The 23,684-nt window shown below is 34.4% G+C and overlaps 1 protein-coding gene across 4 annotated transcripts in view; it reads right to left on the bottom strand.

Moving 5' to 3' along the window:
- Tbc1d15 (TBC1 domain family member 15) overlaps nt 1-23,684 on the bottom strand; it is a 64,858-nt gene that overhangs the window by 4,359 nt on the left and 36,815 nt on the right. For 3 of the 4 annotated variants that reach the window (XM_004845029.4, XM_087192435.1, XM_087192437.1), the window contains 10 exons: nt 23,565-23,667; nt 22,479-22,529; nt 21,976-22,173; nt 20,612-20,740; nt 19,979-20,082; nt 18,920-19,014; nt 14,013-14,129; nt 4,913-5,013; nt 675-774; nt 212-309 (listed from right to left, as the gene is read on the bottom strand). In XM_004845029.4, the coding sequence (XP_004845086.2) occupies nt 212-309; nt 675-774; nt 4,913-5,013; nt 14,013-14,129; nt 18,920-19,014; nt 19,979-20,082; nt 20,612-20,740; nt 21,976-22,173; nt 22,479-22,529; nt 23,565-23,667 (1,096 nt within the window). The remainder of the gene's footprint in view (nt 1-211; nt 310-674; nt 775-4,912; nt 5,014-14,012; nt 14,130-18,919; nt 19,015-19,978; nt 20,083-20,611; nt 20,741-21,975; nt 22,174-22,478; nt 22,530-23,564; nt 23,668-23,684) is intronic. The other variant, XM_087192434.1, reaches the window with a different exon arrangement.

Here is a 23,684-nt window from a genome sequence, read left to right as displayed (position 1 = left end):
ATTGTAACTTGAGGAAAGAAGTTCCAGAAGACCATATAATAGGTTTGGGATCATTAATTTTTCTAAGGACCAGCTAAAAATACATCAAGATTTTAGAATCTACTTTCCTCAGCAATTTTAATTAGGCCATGACAATCCATTTATACTCTCCAGAATAAATTGTTTCTTTTTATAATGAATATCATATTTGTATAATAATTTAAGAACTTACCTCCCATAGTCGAAGAATATCCAGAAAACTAAATTCCCTTTTAAATCTGATTAAAAGCCATCTGAAGCAAAAATATAGGTATCCTGAGTCCTGAGATTCTACATGGAAGAAAAAAATACAAATATGGCTTACCCGTAAGCTAATTATGTCAGAACACAGGGATCTTTCTCAAACTGAAATTTTTCTATGCATTTCAGGTGATTAGAAGCCCTTTATATTTAATTGGCCTTTTACTGCTTCAAGGAAACAATTCAAATTTACAGTCTAGCTCCATTTTTTTCTGAGATGGAATCTCACTACATTGGCCCAGGCTGGACTTGACTCACGACCCTCCTGACTCAGCCTTCCAAATTGCTAAGATTAGAAGTGTATACTAGGGCACCAGGCCTTGTAATTTCTTAAAAACTACCAAACAACAATAAATAATTCATTTTACGAATAGAATGTATTCTACCCAACCTACCTAAGTAACTGCAAAATCCACTGTCCAATAATCGAAGTAAGGTACTCAGCTGAATTAACTGGGTCTTCATGCCTTGCATTTGTTCTTCAAAATTTTGATGCTTTAAAAGAAAATAATTGTTATCACATAAATAACATTTAATAATAAATATTTTATTGTATATATTATCACTGATAACTAAGGACATCACATGGTATCTAAGGACAAATGCTGGACTTCTATTATACTGGTTATGTTAAAAAATACATCACTAATTTAAAAAACTAAAATGATATTAAAAAGGGAAAGAAGAGAAAAAAATCCTTGGTCTCAAACTAAGGATCATTTTCTCCCTCTATCTGATTTAGATAAAGAAGAATGCAGGGATAACAGCAGAAGACTAATACACTTACTTTGTACCCGGCATAAAAGACTTGGTGAAATGAACACATATTTGGGAAATAAACATTTATTCTATTATTTCCATAGTTAAATATTCCTTCAAATTATCATATGATATAAAAGTAATTTTAGCTTTAACATGTATCACATTTTTGGAATTAACTTATTAGCTCTTAGCTTTGATGACAACAAGGAATATGTGGGGTCAAAACTATTTTTATGACATACTAAAATATTATTTGTAATCACTTTTAATTCTCAAAGCACAAAAGACTATATACAATTTGTGATGCTGCAACTGACTGAATATAGGAGCAGAAATGGAAACCCAGCTATTACATAAGCAACCCAAAGCATAAATAATTAAAGAGAAAAATAAAAGGTGATAGGAAATAGGGAGAAGGGGACCAAGAGATGAAGGAAGGGGAGGTAAGGGAGACCAAGAGGATATAAGAACTAAGATGTGTTATGTACATGTACCAACTCCCCACGATGAATGTAATCATTACGTACTGCAAACATACACTAATAAAACTTAAAATTTGGAAAAAAAATAAAAAACATGAAAAACTTAAATCTCTTCTCATTGAATTTTTTTCATTGGGAAAAGTTACTTTTTATTTTAAAATGTAACATGCTAAGTTGTACTAGGGATACAGTTATTTTTAAATGAATCAATAAATATTTACAAATTCCTCAGCAGTAATCATTCATATGATAAACAACGGATATCAGCCACATAAACAAAAATTCGTTCGGGTTCTCAAGAACATGTGAGTGTGAAGGAGTCCTGACACAACAAAGTTTGAGTTTTGGCTTGTTTCCATGCTAAAACAGTCGGGTAGAATCCCTACCCACCTTTGAGGCAAGGGACTAGAAGGCACCAAACAAATGCTTTCAAACTTCTTAAATCATTCTGAAGCCTTTAACCCCTGTGCCCCAATCCCTCTACATTACCTACTGCCATAACCCTTGTGAGAAACCTTAGAACAATTACCTTGGCTCCCTCACACTTTTTTTTAACAGCACAACAGTTCTTTATTAGAATTATCTATTAGAATAGAAACAATACAGTGCTTTTAAAAATTTTTTCAAGGGTACTGATCCCAATAAGCTGTTTCTCTTTAATAAATTAAATAACTATTTTAATAGACTAATTTAAGCCTCCAGGATATAGTTTCTCCAGATTTACCAAACAGACCTGTTAAGGACAGAATTAACTCACTGATTAACAGGACAATGTCTGTTGCGACACTGCCAAAGAATAGAATTGGAGTACCAATATGACTATTGCTACCCACTCTGCTATAAAAAAGCATCACCAAAATGACAGACACCACCTTTGAAAAAGTACTTATTCCTGGAGAAGGGCAAGTAAGATCAACAATGGATATACAAAAGACTTCACTTGTATCAGAAATTAAATAAAAAAGAGAGAAAGGAGGGGAGGCATATGCACAGAGGTGGAAAGAAAAAAGGGAGGGATTAAACTGGCAAAATGGATGATGGATATAAGAAAGTTCATTAGAACATTTGTACTTTAGAAATATTCCCATAATAATAAAGACTATGCCTAGACATACATTAAATGAGAATAAATATTAACAAAAGTAAATCTAGGGATATTAGGTTCCATCATGACAAAAGTGATAAAAATTACATGAATTGAAAAGCTATACAGGGCTAGGAATGTAGCTCAGTGGCACCGCACCTGCCTGGCAAGTGCAAGGTCCTGAATTCGATCCCTGTGGCTCAAAAAAAGAAGACAGAAAGAGAGAGAGAGAGAGAGAGAGAGAGAGAGAGAGAGAAAAAAGCTATACAACAAAAACAGTCAAACAGCAGTAACACACATTCAAAAACAGCAATGCAGTGAAAAATAATAGTGCAGATTATTTTGAGGAACACATACTACTATTTCACCCAAATACTATGAAAAAAATATTAGTAGACAATATACTAAAAGAGATCTTTTTAGAATAAAGACTAGAAAAATCCCCAGACATCCTCCATGGAAAAGCCAAACATGGAGAACATTTATTGTGAAAAAGGTAAAATGAAGAAATTAAAACTTCTGTTCACAAAAATGACAGACTGTAAAGTACATACTACAGATGCTGAGAGAGTAGTCTTCACAGGCAAGACCTAAATATATGTACATACATGCATGTATGCACATGGCATTATATGGCCAATCTATTAGAATGTGCCAATACTGGTTAAGGTAGAAACTAAATATATTATTCACATTAATTTTGGGGGAGAATACCTACTCTAAGTAGAAGTTTAAACTGAGCACTGGGGAACGATTCATGTGTTTATTCTACAAAAAATCTGTTAAACCACCTCATGCTGAGCATTAGTAAATTCTGATGCACATCAAATGAAACAAAGACATGATCTCTTTATCAAGGAATGTACTAGTTCTAGTGAAAAGAGAATAAACAACAAAACCACAAGGAAGGCAGACAAGATTTTATGCCATTAGTATCAGTTGTACAGACCTTTGTAACAAATGCCTCAGGTTTCTAGAGCACTTGGAAGTAATTGGAACTAAGAATGTAGGCAAATCAATCAAAAAGGTAAAGAGAACAAACTGAAATTATCAGAGTACGATGACAATTTTCTTCTAAATAATCCAAAAACATTCATTCATAGCAAAGGACTAATTTAAATATTTATTAATCTAACAGTAAAAAACATTTTTAAAGTATCAAATTTTACCAAATTCTTAATGAGAACTATGTAAGGTAAAAATGAATTCAACCTATGGACAAGAGACTTGAGGAAGTAGGCAAAGATGGGAAAAATTGGAAGAGGAAAAAAATAGGCAAACAAGAGGAGAGGAATAGGTGGAAAAGAGGATACAAATATCACATTTCACACTTATATCCCAGAACCTCTGAGTTAAATTTTAAATTACTGAGAAAAATTTTAGATGATTACAGATTCAAAGTTTTTACCCCTTGCAAACAAGACATTTCAGTATCTGACACAAAGACCCTGCATCAACTTTATTAGTTTTATTTTGAAAAAGTACAGTGACCTATGCAGTCAGTCTTTTGGATTTTATATGCCTTTATTACTCATGCAGCTCCTTCTGCCTTTTTTCTAAAAGACTGCCTAGCCAGGGATTTAGCTCAGTGGTTCCGGCACCTGCCTTGCAAGCGCAAGGTCCTGAGTTCGATCCCCGGTAGCAATAAATAAATAAATGAATGAATGAATAAATAAATAAATGAGTGAATAAAAGACTGCCTAAGAAAATTTTTCTATTCCCCTGTTAATCTATTGTGTTAATCTATTGTGTCTCAAAGACATATGGACCATAGATAAAATATTTTTGCACTAATCTGTATATACAGACATAGTTCAACCCTAAGCACATACTTCTGGGAAAACAACAATTAATTGCTAAGAGAATGCCAGTTACAAATAGTTAAAACACATTTTACTATAATGACAAAATCCAAAATGCTCAGAAAAGATAAGGATGTTACTTGGCATAACTGAGCATTTATCTCTGAAACTGATATGAAAGTTCAACTATTTCACAAACTGAGTTCCTCTATCTCATCAGTGTTCTATAATGATTCATGGCTGTTCTGAAGAACATAAGCACTTACTGATATTAAATCTTGATTTTTCTTTAGACATATACTATATTATCTACTTTTACATTAAAAGCACTAACAGTATTTCCAAGCCTCTTGAAAGATTAAAAAGAAAGAAAAGTAAAATGAACTTGAAATAAATCTTTAAGTTCCATTATGGTTAAATATAAAAATCAAATTTTACAATAAAATTATACAACTATAATTTACAAAATTAGTTTGACTAAAGGAAGGAATCCCTGTTCTTACCATTTGGTCCATGTAAGAGGCAAAACACCAAAAGGCATCCACTTCGTTTTCCATCACATACAGAAGAGGAGAAAGTAAGTCACTCATTCCTTGCACATATCCTAAGAAGAAAAATAGTAATAATCATGTCTCTGAAAACCTAAGCTTTATGTGTCCTTACAGGTATATTAGCACCATTTCACTGAACATTACTCTTCCTTTGGATTCAAAAATTGGAAGATACTGTTATCCACAATGAAAATAAACAAGGAGAAGTTCTAGCAATCAGGTGAGAAAGATGACTTGTTTTAAACTGAGATGTCAAGCAGATAATAAAGCTGCCAGAATACATCTTAGGGTAAATATCATTAATAAAAGTGGGTAATATAGGGTCAGGGATTTAGTTCAGTGGTGCCGCGCCTGCCTTGCAAGCCCAAGGTCCTGAGTTAGATCCCTGGTACCGAGGGGAAAAAAAAAGTGGGTTATATAAAAAAAATATTGTGCAAGAGCATCATAAAAAAAGAGAAATGGGGCTAGGGATTTAGCTCAGTGGTTCCGGCGCCTGTCTCGCAAGCGCAAGGTCCCAAGTTCAATCACCGGTACCAAAAAAAAACAAACCTCAAAAAAGGAGAAATGAAGAAAACCCAATTGAGCAAATGCAAGCATACAGACTCAAAAGAAGATATGAGAAGGAACAGGGAGGCAAGAAAAAAAATCAAGGGAGAAGAATGTTGCAAAAAACCAGGAAAAGAAAGTTACAAGATCAGCATGGTCAACAGTATCAAACTACCATGACTAACCCAAGTACAGTAAAAAATGAAAAGTACCTAGCTGCATTAGCAAGCAAACTATTGGCAACTCTGTATCACTTTTAAATAATAGTCACAGCTATGTCCTATGTCTTGTAAGTCTTTACTCAACCAATGCTGGCAGCTGGGTCTAATTCAATCAATATTTTTAAGACTAAAGCTACCACTTTAACTACTTTCTCTTGATGCAATTGTAATTTCTCAACCATGTCACTAATTATAGTCCCTGATTAAAAAATAAATTGGAAAGTTAAAGAATCAAACCCCTCACTTACAAATAAACAAAACTGTTGGGTTTGCTTTTCATCTAAATATGTCAAGCTTGTTTTTTACTTCTATCCTATAAAACCCTCACTTTCCTTGTTCTACAATTCAATTTCAGACTTAAGATATTAATCCTAAAGACAAAAGCTCATACTAAGCCTGCTTACCTATATGACATCACTCAACTTTGTTAACTTTTGTACATTTATTAATAATTATAGCCAGGCAGGGTGGCCCATGCCTGTAATCCCAGGATTCGGGAGGCTGAGGCAGGAGGATAGTCGTAAGTTCCAGGCCAGCCTGGGCTACATATTGAATTAGTTTTTCGTGTGTAACTCAAAGCTCACATTTTTCATCACCAAAGTCTATCTGTATTGAAGCCCATGAATATATAATAAAAGGGAGAGGGTTTTGGAAGAACTTTTAAAATGACCTCAGGAAGCAGATAAACCAAAACCTCCTCAGAAAAGAGATCAAACATGTAATACAGAGAGACACTTAGATCACCTCAGGATCTCCTTATAAATAAAGGTGGAGCTAAATTTGCTATAAGCCTCTGCCCTATCATCTACTGCTATGCCTTTCCATGTAATCCTACCAAAATCTCATTATGTCTTCCCTATGCCCTATAGGAAAGTATGGCTCTATGCATATTAGAATAAAACAGTGATGGTAAACCTTTTAGAGATGAGTGCCCAAGCTGCAAACGAAAACCCACTTATTTATCACAAAATGGCAACACTGCAATTTTTATTTTAATTTTTAAATTTAATTCTAATTTTTTTTTTTTTTTAGTACCAGGGATTGAACTTGGGACTGTGCTTTCAAGACAGGCAACAGAACCACTGAGCTAAATCCTTGGCCCTTAATTTTAATTTTTTTAAATTTAATTTTTAATTTAGAAAAAACAACTCACACATTAACATCTTTTATCTTAAAAGAAAAACAACACATATGTCATCAGTTCACCACCACTGGCATAAAAGGATACCTGAGTTCTCATGAAGGACAGCCAATTGCTGATGTGCTAAACAATAGAATTACTAAGAAATTTAGAGAAAGAACTAAAATAAGTGGCATGTGACAAGATTTATCTAAATGTAAGCTTTTCTAAAAATTTATGTAGATGGTTCCTAAAATAATGAACACTTTTAAGAACAAGAAGGTGGGAAGGAAGACTAACCCACTATCAAGGAACTTTCCTATCTGGCCCTGACAGTGAAATCAATGATAATATAATAAAGTCAAAACCAACCAGCATGAAGGAAATCTAATCTGAATTTAACAAAATGCAAAACAGTACTACTCTATTGGCCCTGACTACATATGATCTATGACAGAAAAATTTCTAAGTGTGCTAATTCAAAAGATTTACAAAACACCTTTCCCCTGGAATAAAAGCACTTTATTATGAAGTTATTATGAACAAAAATTTCTAAGAAACTAATTTAATCTTTTAAGTCTTCGGCTTCCACATGAGATCACTACCATATTTCTGTTAAGTCTTAGGTGAAGCAAATAGTCAAATTAATTTTTACCTCCTAGCAGCCTTTAATCTATTTTATTTTATACATGATGTTCTTTGGGGTATATCATGGGTTGTGAGGGTGGAATTAATGTACACATTCCTTTTAATTAAAGAAAGATTAAAGGTATTTAAATTAGCATTCAGTGACACTCAAGACTCTGCACTATTGCTGACTGATGCACTTCTTAATCAGTACTACTACATTTTCTAAAGTAGTTCCTTGTTATTTTTATAGCAAATTTGTTTCAGTCTAAAGATGTGAGAAATGAACTCCATATCGTCCTACTGTACAACTTCTGAAACTGAAAAGAAATTTTTAATCTAAACATAGGTCAATTTTCCAGGTAACTGAAGCTTATCCCTTAGGGTATTAAATTTTAAAAAACAAACGTAGGGGTTAAAAATTTTAAAAATCAAGGGCCAGGGATTTAGCTCAGTGGTTTCACCGCCTGCTGCACAAGCGCAAGGACCCGAGTTCAATCCCCTGTACCAAAAAAAAAAAAAAAAAATCAAGAATCTTTTGCTTTTTTTTTCTTCCCCCATTAACTTTATTGGTACATTTTAGGTATAAAATACAGTTACATTCATCATTGGGATCTTGTACCATTACATGAGTCTCTTGGTTCTTTTTTTTTTTCCCCTTCCCTTGCCCTCCCTTCACCCCCTCCACCCTTACCTATTTGCAAAGACCTTGTTTCCATTTTTTTCCTCTTCTCATATTTTTTCCTTTCCCTTTTTTCCCTTCCCCTACCCCTCACAATTCCCCTGCTCTTTTAGACTTTTTCTTCCTTTTACACAATATCAGTTATACATTTTTTAAATTACAATATTAAGATCTAGGAGACATTACCACAGATTTTACAGAATTTAAAAGGATATAGAAAGCATATTACAAAAATCTTTTTTGAAATAAATTTGACAACTTCTAAGAAGTAACTTAGAAGACAAATTAATGAAACTAACTCTGGAGGAAATATAAAATTTGAATAGCACCTATTAAAGAAAGTATATTCCTAGCTTGAAAACCTACCTATATGACAACAGCAGGCTCATAAACATTTTAACTGATAAATTATATCAAACAATTAAAGCAGAAAAAAAAAGGAACACTTCTCCCCTCATTTTAGGAAATCAACATTATGCTAATCCTAAAACTGGATAAAGATAATAGAAGAAAAAAGTATGAACATAGATAGAAATTTGTTTAACAAAACAAACTATTAGAAGTCAGATGTGGCAGGATATAGAAAGTGGTTTTGTTATAGGGATGGTGATGTTGGTTCAGCATTGGAAGATCCACCCCCAAAAGTCATCATTTTAACAGAGGAAAGGAAAAAGCCATATGATCCTGTCACTAGTTGGAGAGAAAGTACTGGACTAAATTCCACAGCTGTTCATGGTAAAAGCTGTCAGGAGACTAGAAGTAGAACAGAAACTTCTCAACAGATTAAAGACATGTACTCCACACTTCCAGCGAGAACACCTTATATGAATGGAGAAGATACAATGTTTTCTCCTTGAGGTGGGGAACAAGGGCAGATATGCTTAGTCTTTATCTGTCCATTAAACTTTGAAACCTAGTTCCCACCAAAATAGTCTGGCAATAAAATGACATCACTAGGATAGGATTGGCACGGCAGAAGCAAAATCTTTATATGTAGATGAAATGATCATCTACAGAGAAAATACAAAGAAATCTCTAGGAACCCCTAGGACTTGTACTTGAATTTAGCAGGATTAGAAAACACAAGATATATATAAAAATTCAGATCTGTGTATACTTGCTATAAATGAAGAACTGGATATTGAAATTTAAAAGTTATGTAGGAGTACAAAGGACTTAGAAAAGTTAAAACAAAAACAAAAACAAAAGCAGTGTTGGAAGACGTTTAGTACCTAATTTTAAGACTTCTTCTAAAGCTACAGTAATCAAGGCAGTGTTGGTGTAAGGAAAGACATATAGATCATTGGAATAAAACAGAATCTAGAAATAGAACCACACATATATGGTCCACTGAGTTTTGAAAGACTATTTCACATTAGCATTTTATAGAATATAAACTCAATTCAAGAGCCAAGGAAGAGACAGTGTTTTCAGCAAATGGCACTAGAACACCTGGTATCTGTATATAAAAAATTAACCTCAACTCTTTTTTTCCATACATGAAAATAATTTGAAGGGATCTATGAACCTAAATAAGAAAGCCTAAAAGTATGAAACTTTAAGAAGAAATTATAAGGGAAAATATTTATGAATTCAGGGTGGGCAAGAACTACCTAGGATACAAAAGACATGATGTATAAAAGAAAAAAATTGATAAATGAGATTCCATCAAAATTTAGAACTTTAAATGACATCATTAAAATGAAAAGTAGTCCTTAAACAGACCATATTTACAATGCATACAACCTATGACCAGAATATATAAAGAACTCTTACAGCTCATTAATAGACAACCCAATTAAAATGTAGACATAAGAAGATGATAAATAGCCAGTATAGCACAAGGAATGGTGTGCAATTCTAGAATCAGAAAAATACTAATCAGTACAATAATAAGACTGAATTATACACTCATGAGGGAGATGAAGTTCATGACTTTTTCTTTTTGTTGGATTCTCCCCCTTTGTGTTTAATTTGTCACGCCCAATGGATTCATTCTGCTGGGTTTCTTGGGGTTGTGATCTTCACTGTCTTTTCCTAGGGTATTGTCTAAAAATTTTTGGACTGCCAGTTTGGTATTCATGAAGTTCCTGAGGTGCTCTTTATCATGAAAGTATCTTATTTCTCCATCAATTTTGAAAGATAGTTTTGCAGGGTACATCCGTCTGGGTTGGAGGCTGTTTTCCTTTAGGGCTTGAAATACATCACTCCAAGCTCTTCTTGTGTTGAGGGTTTGCATTGAGAAGTCTGCTGTGATTCTGATGGGCTTTCCTTTGTATGTGATTTGTTTCTTTTCTCTCAGTGCTTGTAGAATTTTGTTCTTCTGTTAGATTTCTGGAATCCTAACTATTATATGCCTATGTGTAGATTTTTTTTGACTAAGGCTAGCTGGAGTCCTATATGCCTCATTTATCTGTATGTCAAGTTCTTTTCCCCTCCTTGGGAAGTTTTCTGCCATCACTTCTGTGAACAGTTTTTTTATGTCATCTGCACTCTCTCCTCTTTCTTCATTGACTCCAATCAGTCTTATGTTATTCTTCTTTGCATCGTCTAGCAGCTGCTGGATTGATTTCTCATGTTCCCTTACAATTTTAAGGCAATTTTTCTTTTCCTCCTCACTAATTGCAATCTTATCTTCTATATGTGAAATTCTATCTTCACATTGGTTCATTCTGCTGTGCAGACTTTCAATGGAGTTTTTAATCTCTTGGAAATCTGTATCTGTTTTATGGATTCCATTTGTTTCCTATGTTGGGATTCCATCATGTTCCTCAGATCCTCTATTTTTTTTATCTGTGTCCTCTCTAGATTTATTAATCATGTCTTGCATCATGAGCAAAATCTTGCTGTTATCTGAGTAATTATTTCTGATTTCATTTTTCCCAGATCCTCTTTTGTTGCCAGTTCACAGAGTCCAGGTGGTTTAGTATCAGAGTGTTCCATCTCGTTTCCCTTTGGGGTTGCTGTAGGTGATCTGGAAGTCTGGTTTTGAGGCTTGTTTATGTGTTTTCTCATTTCCATGGGGAGGGGGGCTGCTTCTGGCACCCACGCAGCTCACCTTCTCTGCCCTAGGAGCTTGGGATGGCAGCAGGGGAGCTTCCTTCCGGGTGTTGGGACCTGCTGAGCTTCTCTGCCCTAGGAGCCTGAGATGGAGGCAGGGAGCTTCCTTCCAGGTGCTGGGACCGGCTGAGCTTCTCTACCCTAGGAGCCTGGGGTGGAGGTGGGGAGCTTCCTTCCAGGTGCTGGGACTGGCTAAGCTTCTCTGCCCTAGTAGCTTGGGATGGCAGTGGGGGAGCTTCCTTCCAGGTGCTGGGACTGGCTCACCTTCTCTGACCTAGGAGCCTGGGATGGTGGCGGGGAGCTTCCTTCCAGGTGCTGGGACCAGCTGAACTTCTCTGCCCTAGGAGCCTGGGATGGAGGTGAGGAGCTTCCTTCCAGGTGCTAGGACTGGCTGAGCTTCTTGATTCTTTTGCTTTCTTACATACAGTGTTTTGAGTATAATTTAAACTCTTGTTGACTATTCAGGGTCATCATTATAAACATATGCTGTAAAAAAAAAGTTTCACATAGATACTTCTTGAAGCAGTTGTCTGTTCATTAATAGTTTTTCAGTATGTTTTTGGTAACTGTTATCTCCATCCTTATTACCAGTGAGGCTGAATTCAATGCACATACATCTATACCTCACCTATGGGCCAAGCAACTCAATACAATGCAATAAATTTCTAGCCAGGTCACTCTGCTAAGAAAAAAGAGCTGGGCGTGGTGCTGCACACCTATAATCCCAGCACTCAGAAGGGTGAGGCAGGACTGGCACTACACAGTGAGTTCACACAGCCTGGGCTACACAGTGAGTGAGTTCAAGGTCAGCCTGAACTACATAAGAGTTCCTATCTCAAAAAATCAAAACAAAACAAAACAAAAAAACAAAAAGAGGCAAGAGATGTCTACTGCTTTTATAAAAACTATCTTAGCTTCTCATAAGCAGAGTTACCATTGGGAACCTTGACTATATTTCTGGTAACTGAAGTACCTAAACAGAAAGAGCATGGTGTGAGTATAGACAAAGGGAAACAGCAAGCTGATGCATTTCTCAGGACATATTCCTGCCATGACACCTACTGTATGAGTGAATTCTCTCTCAAAATTACCATTTGAGAATGGAACAATGGACCCTGTTCCCAAGGACAACAGTCCTCTTTCTTAAGTGATAACAGAAATAAAAATGGCAATGGATTGGGATGCTAAAGATACAGAGGTAAGAATGTCCACCAATAAAGATCAATTATGTATTACTTGTATGATATTGAGTCACTCTTTTAATATAACCTTACTCACTTCTTCAAAGGGCTATTATTAGAATCAAAACAAAAAATCAAATCAAGTATGACAGCACTCTGCAACCTGAAAAGCACTCTACCAGCATGCTCTCAAAGATCCAATTTGAAGCTCACTATAGGTGTAATATATAGGACTGGCTACATTTTACATTTGTGACTTTCAACTTACTATCACCAAAGTGGCTGATACTTTAAGCTCCTCAACCAAATTTACGTCTTCCCTTTACATATAGAAAGCCAAGAAACTTACACAGATACAAACAATGAAGAAAATGTACCCATAATTCAAGGCTTATGTGGGTTACATGTTAAGGGAATATTCAATCATCTTTTCCAGAAAATGTCAAAGCTATGCTAAAGTAATCTGAAAAACAACTATTTCTATTATTCTCTAGAAGCCATTTATATGGCAGTTAAACTCAAAAATTTTATTATTTATACTTATTTAAAAGCTGATGCTTAGGAAATTTGTTGATCCTGTAAACAAGCAATTCAAGTTCTCCAGCCCCTTAAGATATTGGTTAAGTTTTTTTCCCCTTAATGCGTCTTCCCTACAGAATTTCTCACTTTTACCTCCAGCACCAGTCCTAACAACTCATTTTTGGTAGGAAGACTTACCAAGAAAAAAAAAAGAGTAGGTTCTACAAGCCGTTTCAAAATAATCTACACTATTATCTATGATACTGAATCAGTATTTTTCTTCACAAGGGAAAAAGCACAAACAATGGTTCTAAACTTTAATTCATGGCATTTTGACCTTCATCTCAAAGAAATAACTAACAGCTCCTTTCATTAAATAGTTAGGTCAACCCAACTTAACAAGTACAAGAAGTTAAGAATCCCTAATCCAAAGATTTAAAATCTGAAATGCTCTGAAGTCCACAACTTTGAGTGCCAACACAACATGACTTTGGTGGATTTCAGATTTTCAGATTAGGACATGTTCAACATGTAAAGTCTATGCAAATATTCCAAAGTCCAAAAAACTCCAAAATATTAAGTACTTCTGGAGCAAAGTGTTTCAGATAATAGATAATGAACGTGTATTCACGTCCTATAAACTTAGCACCTTTTGGGCACTACACTGCTCTCAAACCTTGAAATTCAACTTGATACCACCATCTTCATTTCCTGTTCATTTACTTTCACACAGTACTTGCTTAATACATCACGGCCAAAAATCTAGCTTTGCAAACATATAACTTCATCAAAAGGAATGTAGTGATCTAACATTAAAATCCTTAACTATTTCAGCTACTAGTTAGAGCAATAACCTATAGATGTCACCATAATTCAACATTTAAAATATCCCACAGCGGCCTATGTGTTTTTTGCAACACCCAGGGCTCCTTGCTTGGGAGACACAGCGTTATAGTTTTCTAGTCCCCTGCAGAACAACCTTCCCTTATAAAACCTACTCCATAGAGCAACTGTCTACTTCTAACAGGTTAATAATTTAAATTCTAAAAAAAACATATAAAAGTCTTTTCAAATTAGGACTTCAAGGAGAACTTACCTAAATCAAAATCATACATACAATAGGTCATCAAAATGTCATGAAGCAAAATCAGCCCTGGATTATCTTGGCCTTCATAAAATTTGTTTGTTCGATCTGTTCGGTTAACATCTTTTTCTAAAGAGGGAAATCATCACATATTTGAAAACCCTTCCAAAAAAAGGTTCTTATAAAGTTTACATCTTACAAATACAGAATTATTTTTCTTACTATTAATTTCACTTCTTGCCAAGCTTAATGAGAGAAAAATTCATCAAATTCCATTTCAAATGTGGGTAACATTTTGGAATATTTTTCAAAACTCAGTCTACTTCTTCATGGGCAAATTTTAAATACTTTTCAATTTTAATCTAACCATAACCTTTAAATTACATAGTAGGAAACATTTTCAATGAATTAAAAGCAACACTAAGTAATAATTCACATTAGTAATAACAAAGCATACAGTAGGTTTATACTTGAAAAGTGTAAACAAAAAAGCAATAAAAACTACCCAATCAAGCATAATCAAAGACATGTTTCATTTATAATTGCTTTGTCATGTTCCACAATCATCTTTATGAAAAATTACTTCTCTATTTTCATATATACATCATTCAATTTAGGTATTATAAGCAATTTAATTTTGCCATACTTTGCTGGCCAAGATTTCATGACATTAAAAACAGATATGGAAATAACAACATTAGTATATTCAATGTAGCATCAACAATTCAATTCACAAACACTAATACCCACTACACGCATCTTCTAGTGAGAGATTTTACAACTAAAAAGGCATTCCTCAAACGTGAATCCCTCATTAAACAGGAATAAAGTGAAAATGATTAACGTACTCTAACATCAATTGTTAAAAAGCAATAGTTACCCTTCCCCTACTAAACAATTTTAGAATTAAAATGTTTTATGAAAAAATAGAGGTATTTTACAATAGGAGATGGCATGAAATTAGGTTATGTAAGTAATTTTTTAAAAATTGTTAAGACTATTCTAGCTTTGTTAAAATACACTATATTTGTTTTTTAAAGCAAGCATATAATCTATAGAATGTAGATAACATTTCCCAAACAAGCAAAAGCAATACCAAAGAATCATGCCATTATAAATATAAAATTTCATTTACAAATGTCTAATGTTTCATTCTCACATTTCACAGTTGGTAAGTCATAATGCCAATAAAGAACACAAGCCTTAGTAGGTATTTTAAACACAGTAACAGATTCCCATGATCTACCGTATCTCTTTCGTCTTATACAGATATGTAGTAATAACATTCCAGGTAATATTTTATAAAGTATTTGCAGAAAGATAATAGGTACTTAAATTTTAAAGACCCCCAATTAAATGTGACTCGCCATCTAACTTGATGTTGCAAAAGGCAGCTGAAGAAAAAAACAATCCTGCTGAGTGACCACATGTGACACCTACCACCACTGACCTCCAGAGGGCCCTCAGTGCTGTCTGGCACACACTGTTGCCCACATCCACTTACTCTTCCTATCCATGTAACTTTTTTATATTTCTTCTCTTCTCAAGTGTCCATCTTCTCCCACATACTCCCAGCCCATGAGTAAAGATCTTGCATCCTATTTCTGGGAAAAGTGGACACTACCTAAAAAACTCCCACAGGTTCCCACACTCCAAAGCACCTAACTATATGTGAATTTATATTCTGTAGTCTCCCTTCTTTCCTATCATACAAATAAGCTCCACAATTGTGGCTAAGACCTGCCCCTCTTGTACATGAGATCCATCACTACTGGCTACCCAAAGACTCTAGTAATTTCTATCTGGTGGCTCTATTAATTTTTGTCTCCCTCTCCAATTTAATCAGTTTTTCTTCTTTACTGCGTCATTCCTATAGCATTAAACCATGCTGTTGTTTCTCTTATCATCAAAACAAAAAACAAACCAAAAAAAACCCCCTTAATCCAACTTTTTCCTCTAATGGCAGCCTGTTTTTCTGTTTAGAGCAAAACTGCAAAGAGATGTTAACTCCTAAATTTATTTCTGGCCTGGATCACTCCATTAAACTCTGGCCCTTTATATCGAACTCCTATTCTACATTTTAATTTGTGGATACCCAAGATGCATCTCAAAATTAATGCTCAGAACTGAATTCCAAATATTGCCCTCCATATTTGTTTGTCTCATAGTTTTTCCCATCTTAGTAAACATCGGCAACACAATTTTTCCAGATGCTCACCTTAAAAACTTTGGGGTCATCCTTTTGTCTTTGCCTTTGTCTGACAAGGATACATTAAACCAGTATTTGTATTTCCCACCCAGCTGATTCCACTTCCTGCCCTGACTAACTCCATTTTAGCCACACTGGTCTCCTTGATTATCTTCAACAAGCAGAGATCCTGAGCAGAAACAAGTCTAGAACTTGCTGGAGCCTTCTGCAGGGAATGGCCTTCACCCAGAGGGTTGCATGACATATATCCTTTGTTGGTTCAAGTCTCTATTCAAATCTCACCCACTCAACTGTTGGCCCTTTCGATCAAGCAACCACCATCTCTCATCTGGATGACAGACACAGTCTCAAATGGCCTTTCTCTTTCTACCTTTGTTCCCCTACAACTATTCTCCCGACAGCAGCCAAAGTGATTTTTTAAAATGCAAGTCAGATCACATCACTCTTCTGAAAATCCTCTAGTGGTTTTTAATCTCACTCAAAGTTAAAGCCAGAAGTCATTACAATGACCCACAATGTTCCACGCAGACTGCATTTAATCCTCCACTATTTTTCCTTTTGGCTTCATTAATTTGTGCACTCTACCCTAATTTATTTCAGCCATACTGGCCCTCATGCTATAGCTCAAACACAGAAAAGTCCCAGAGCGGAAACAACTCAGACACATGCTGTTCCCTTTTTCTTAGACTGCTTTTTACTAACATCTCCATCTGTATAAATCACCTTTTTGCTATTTCAAGTTTCTACTCAAATATCAGTTTCTCAGTAAAAGCTTTCCATGACTGTCCAAGTTAAAAATGCAGCACTGCACATAAACTCTCTACCTCTCATTTTCTCTATTGAGTACTCACTGCCGACATACTCCATGTTTACTTACTCATCTTGCTTACTGTTTGTTTTTCCCCACAGGAATGGAAGCTGCTTGAGGGCAAGAATCTTGCCTGTTTTGTTCACTGATGAATCCCAGGGCCTAGAGCAGAGCCTGGTACACAACAGGCACTAAGTAAATATCATATTAAATGTATGAACATGTGAATGCTTTGAGTAACTAATGTGACTGACTGTAAGATACTCCAGTGATTCTAATGTGCTCCCAAAGTTAAAAATCAGTGGAATAAAAACTGGGATTCCTGGGCCTTCTTAATTATCTCTCTGATTCCCTAGATGACACCTATCTCAAGAATATTGGTAAAACCCAAATGTACATCTCCTACCAGACCACACCAAACTGCTCAATTAGCTACTACACAATGCATTTGTATTATCTCACCTTCAGGTTTATAAACTTAATCCCTAATTCAATTTCACTATAGCCCATTCTCATCTGAGTAACTAGCACTACTAAATGCCCAAATTCTCAAGAAACTTGAGTCCTATCCTTGATTCTTCCCCATACTTAATAGATGAGAAAATCTTATCAATTCTTTCACCAAAATATGACATGAAAGGCCTGGGATTTAGCTCAGTGGTTCTGGTGCCTGCCTCCCAAGCACAAGGCCCTGAGTTTGATCCCTGGTACCAAAAACAAAAAACAAACAAACAAATGACATAAATCCATCTGCCTTGCTACATCTCCACTACACCAACAGTTTTGCTTAGCCTACTTCCTACAAACTGTTCTCCCTGCTCCTACTCTTACCTTGATAACTTCCATTTCCAAATAGCAGCAAATATGATTTAAAAATACGTTATTCTTACTTAAAATACTCCAATAGTTTCTCATATTAAAGTTCAACTTCTTGACATGATCCACAAGGCCTACCAATTATTCCATAGTTTTTCTTTCATTAAAATAAAAGTTAGACACCCCCCGCCAAAGTTTTTGGTAATCATTCTCAAAAAATACTTTTGGAAAAAAAGTATTACAAAAAAAGAATGCTTTAGAACTCTTACTATGTATACTTACACTGGAGAAGACATGGTAGAGTTAAAAGGTCACTTAAGAATTAAAACCAAGTTAAAAAAAAATTCAAACAAAGTTTAAAAAAAAAAAAGAACTAAAACCAAGTTATAGGAGCAAGTCTGGACTATGGAAGTACCTGGAGAGTTGGCTTAAAACAATTTACTAATTTTTTCTGGGTTCCAATTTTATCATCTGCTAAAACTGAAAAGAACTGGATTAAAGTATGTCTCAATTCAAATTCTACTGTGGAGATTTAAATATCTAGATTGTTTTCCCCCAGTCTCCTAGAAAGAATGAAAATAGGACACAGACAGATCAAGATGATGAGTCATCATCACTGTTGAGAAAAGAATCTGGCACATGGAAAGAAAGAGCTTCAAATACTGAATTAGTTGACCTCTATATTAGCTCCTAATTTTTTTTACAATAAACACACATTTTCATAGTGAAGAAAATAATGCAAGTTTTTAAAAAATGAAATTAAACAGATAAAGTTAAACAATCTTTCTTAATTCACATTTTGGAAGTGAAAATTAAATACAGTATATCACTACTTATAAATATAATGACTGAATTAATGTGCCTGATGGAAGAGAAACAACCACAAACATTAAACACACATTCCAAAGTACTTTCGAATTCAGATTTTTCTTTGGAACCCTCACACTGACATTCATCTCTGCTTTTTTAATCTTTCACAGGAGGGTGGTCAGGTAGTAGTAACACACCCCTCTACATTTTTGAGGGTGTTAACCTTAAGAGTTCAATGTTAACCTCTCTTGCATTTCCAAAATTAAGAAAACTTACCAATAAGACTCCTATAATCTCTTAATCTTGAATTTCTCTTCTCTTGTTCCTCACTGATAGATTTCCACTGTAGCTTCATCCTGAAGTATTCATCACTATAGAAACAATTTTATACTAAAGAAAGCTATTTGAAAATTTTACTCTTAACACTGTTTAACTGGGTTTTTCTATAAACAGTATATCAAAGTATCTGTAAGTCTATAAATATTACAGTGAAATGTTTTAAGTTACGATAAGTGAAAACAGAAAAACTAATCTTGTACACGTGCACAACATTTATGTGATAAACTTAGCTTAACTTCTAGAGTAACTGTAGATGTGCACTTAAGGAAACACCTCAATTCTTAAAATATTTAAAATTATGCTATAGTCATTAAATATTTTAACCACTAAAATTTCTGAATAATTTTAAGTACAAATCTAAATGATTTTTGTTTAAAAATGTGACATAAGAGTTTCTAGCAAGTTTACTCCAGAAACTTATTAATATAAAAATATCTTAGAAGAATTGGACTGTCAAGAAAATTTGAATACACACCTAATGACTGAGAGTAGCTTTAAATCAAAGGCTAGACTGACTAGGAACAAGTATACTTGGAAAGGTGATATTGTTTCAAGTACAAGAAATAACTTAAAAATAGAAAGTTTCAAAAAAAGAATGATCAGTAAATAATTCAAAGGAAACTACCTTATAGAGCAAATATACTTCAATGAGCTGGCTTTGTTTCACAATAAATTGTAGAAATAAACTGAGACAAAACATTTTTAAATGTTATGCCTAAATAATTATTAAGTAAATGAAAGGTCTGTTCAAAACTGGCACAAGAGGACTAGAAATTTCTACCATCTTTTTACCTATTCTCCGACATAACTACAATGAGTTCCTTCTAATGTTTCTGGTTTGAAATTACAGTACTCATAATTTTTAAATTAAAACAATGAAAATAAAATTATTTTCCCATTGCCCAATTATTAAAAATCCTCATCTAGAAACCCTCTATTAATTTGTAAGGTTGAGTTACTTGAATTTGATGAACACATGCATAGACCATTACTTACGTTTTTTGCTTCTGTAATTGAGTTCTTTCCTCCTTAGTACTGTCCCAAGGAAAGTAACCCAGCAGAAATTTCCATGCTTGCTTTCGCAATGAATGACTAAGACCCTGAAGAAAACATGCACATTAAATATATTAGAAGAATGCAATACTGTAAGTTCACAAAACTTGCATAGAAGCAAATGGGGAAATTAATGTTTAAGAGGTAGCTTTATATATATTAATAGCTCAACTCAGTGAATGGTACCTTATTTTTCACTTCTAGAATCCGAAAGTGTAAACAGCTACCAGAAAGCTTAAACAACACAGAATATATAATAGGCTGTATAGTGGACAGCAAGACTGATGAGTCCTAGCCCAACCTTACTGGATAAGGCAAATGCCACTGGGGCACATGCCTCTTTCACATGACCCAGATAAGCTACAGTAAGGAAGAATAGTTTCCCCTAGGGTCAAGAGTATCCCCATACCTGACCCCCAAGGACACTGTAAGCACCTCACCCAGTCCAAATGAATGCAGAAATTTTAAGGCATCATTCATAAAAGAAATAAAGAAGTTTATTCCCCCTCTTTAAAGAAAAAATCCTTAACACTAGCACAGTTTATAATACAATCAGTGGTAGAATATTTAAATTACCCCTCTAAATATCATCTGCTTCATATTATCTACATTTAAAATTCTCCCTTCAGGATCAATGTTCTTAGTCCATTCTTCCAATGATACGGGCTCTCTCCGCTGAACAACGGGTCGTTCTCCCAAATCAATCTAAAATAAGATTAGCAATAAAAGCACTTCTTTAACCAGTGAGTAACATGAAATCAAGATGTATAAAAACTAAACCTGCAACACTGTTTTTCAGATATTAGTTCCAGCGCTTCTAATATTTTTCCTTATTTTCCGGTGTTTAGTTTATGAACTGTCAGAATTACATTTCCTTCCTTTCTACTAAACACACAAATACCTGGGCTATAAATTTTGAGGGAGGAATTCCCATAGACTAAAAACATTTTTCATTTAAGAAAAAAAGGTATTCAGGGGGCTGAGGCAGGAAGATGGAAAGTTTGAGGCCAGCATGGGCTACAGAGTAAGTTCTAGGCCAGCCAGAGCTAAATGGCGAGACCCATCTTTCAAGGGAGAAGGGGGCTGTTAATTCTTTGCTCTTTGGGGTTTCAATTATATAAATATACAACATTCAACATGTAAATTCTGAGACCCTTCTGGCCAAATGATTTATTATTTAAAATAGAGAAAATACCTAATTATTACATTAATCATAAGTAGCTTTTCTTCCAAACTGAAGTTGTAATTCTCAAGTGATTCATGACTTATTAGCTCCACTTGTTAATTTCTAAAGTTTTTTATTGAATTGATAGAAATTAGTAATTTAAAAATACCATATGCAAGATAGAAAACCCTTGCCTGCCTTGCAAGCAGAAGGTCCCGAGTTTGATCCCCGGTTCCCCCCCCCAAAAAAAAGACAGAAACCCTTAAGTATTACCATTTACATATTTATAACTTTCTAACTATGAACAAGCCTAGAATTGCAGCAAACTGATAAGTCTTGAGTGTATATAAAGATTTGCCATAATTCAGGAGGAAATGGCATCTTACTTAAAAAATGAAAGATTCACATGAGAACAAAATCCTAAAGGAGTACTGTATCTGATACTTGAGAAAACAGACAAACAAGGAATAAAACTAAGGAAATATGCAAAGTTCATTATTTGTTCACTCCTCTGTACTCAATGAAATAGTTCATTATCAAAAGGAAATCAAAGGGATACAACATTAAGAGATAAGTAAAGATAGAGACCAAGTAAAGAATTTGGCAGCAGGTTAAGTATTCATTGTCAAATATATTAGTCAGCAAAAAAAAGCTGTAAGAACAGGTTACAGGAAAGAGCTAGGTATTACCAAAATTGAGTTTCTATTTCTTTGGCATTCAGTGTACATAATCCAATTAAAATATAAGAGCTATATTAAGATAAATCTCCACTCACTCTTGTGATGACTTCAAATCCTGGTTCTTCTTGTTGATTTATCTTTAGACCTGGAATGGCATCACTAAGAAAATCTGCCATTTCTGAAGGTGGTCGTTGATGTGCAGAAGGATCACTGCCTCTTAAACTATCAAAAATGTAGTTTGTAACTTTGGAAAATCCTACCATAGTTGCCGTGTAAGGATCCTTTTTAATTTTCTATGAAGTAGGAAGAAAAATATTAGCCTTATTAATTCAAATAAAGAGTAAAAATACCCCACACAACAGGCAAAAAAAGCAAAGCTTCTTAAAAGAGGGGAAATCAGAACTAAAAGAGTGTTCTAAGATTATCTTGAAATTTGTTTTCTTAGAAGAAAAGCTTAAATTTTCTAACCCAACCTTTTCATTTGGTTAAAAACAGCATAATAAATGGCAAGTTAATGCTACTAATTGATTTGCAGATAAATAAATGATTTGCAGGCTTCATTCAATCTGCATACATCAGAAATATATGCAGTGCTTACTTTCCAGTGGTGAATGGCCCACATCAGCTTTCTTCTGTCTAGCAGTCCTGCCTTCACAAAAGTAAACAAATATTTCTTGAAGTATGCACTAAACTAGTCTAAGACAAAATATTTGAGAGAAAGTGCAGAACTCTAACCTCAAGACTATCAGGGAGTGTCAAACAAAATATTTGATAGCTAAATTTAAAAGCTCATGGTATTTAAATATTAGCTGACATTTTATTTTTTCTTACATTAACCACACAATAAGAAATAATTTATTCTTGGGACAGTGTGACCCTAGAAAACACCAAAAGGCTTTTCTACTATTAAGTATTGCTATCCTGGAAAATAACAAAATACTTTCCTACTATTAAGTACTATAGTCATTTCTGAAGCCCAAACTGCTTGCTCATTCAAATTTAACAAAAACTGTCATTAAATAACTCATTATTTTCATAAGAAAACTGTCCCTTCACTTTTTATTGTCAAGTGTTTAGCTCACTTGTCCTCCTTTCTAAAAGTTCCTTGTTACTTCATTAATCTTTATATCTTCAAAACCAAGAAAAACTGTGCCTAAAACATAGTAAGAACTCAAATATTGTATTTGTTAAAATAAAAATTCAAACCCAATTTTTTCCTAAACTGATCATTAATGAATTTGAAGTGGTTTATTCTATGGCACCTCACTAATCAATGGAAACTATAAAAAAAACTACTGATGGTTAACTTCAGGACTAAAATAAAGAGAAAAAATGCTTTTAAACCTGCAGAGGTCTTAGATCAGGTATTACCCCTTAATGATAATGTAGTACCTCTAAGATCAGCCATGACCCTCAAAGATTTGAGAGTAAGAAGGCTGGAGATGTATGTCAGTAGCAGAACCCTTGCGTAGTACATGTGAGGTATCCCAGTACCTCATAAGAGATTACATAAGAACCACAGAAGCTTCTGGGCACTGCAAGCACTATGGAACATATTACCTCTATAAAGTTACATATATACCTGTCTTATTTTGTGTACCTCTGAAAAGGTAAGAGGCAGGAGCTACACAAAATAAAGTACTCAATTTAATACACTGATACAGAATAGATTTAAGAAACATACTTGTATTAAACCATAAGCTGGTTCATCAAGAAGATTTTCAAAAGACTGTGAAAGACTCTTATTTTGACAATTCACAAGAAGTATTCTTTTATCTTGTGGAGATCTGTAATGAAAAAAAGA

The sequence above is a fragment of the Heterocephalus glaber genome, unplaced genomic scaffold (assembly GCF_053883595.1).
Source record: "Heterocephalus glaber isolate CG9 unplaced genomic scaffold, H.glaber_assembly_v1.0 deba00001571, whole genome shotgun sequence".
NCBI lineage: Eukaryota > Metazoa > Chordata > Mammalia > Rodentia > Bathyergidae > Heterocephalus > Heterocephalus glaber.
This window is presented reverse-complemented; position numbering and strand designations above follow the sequence as displayed.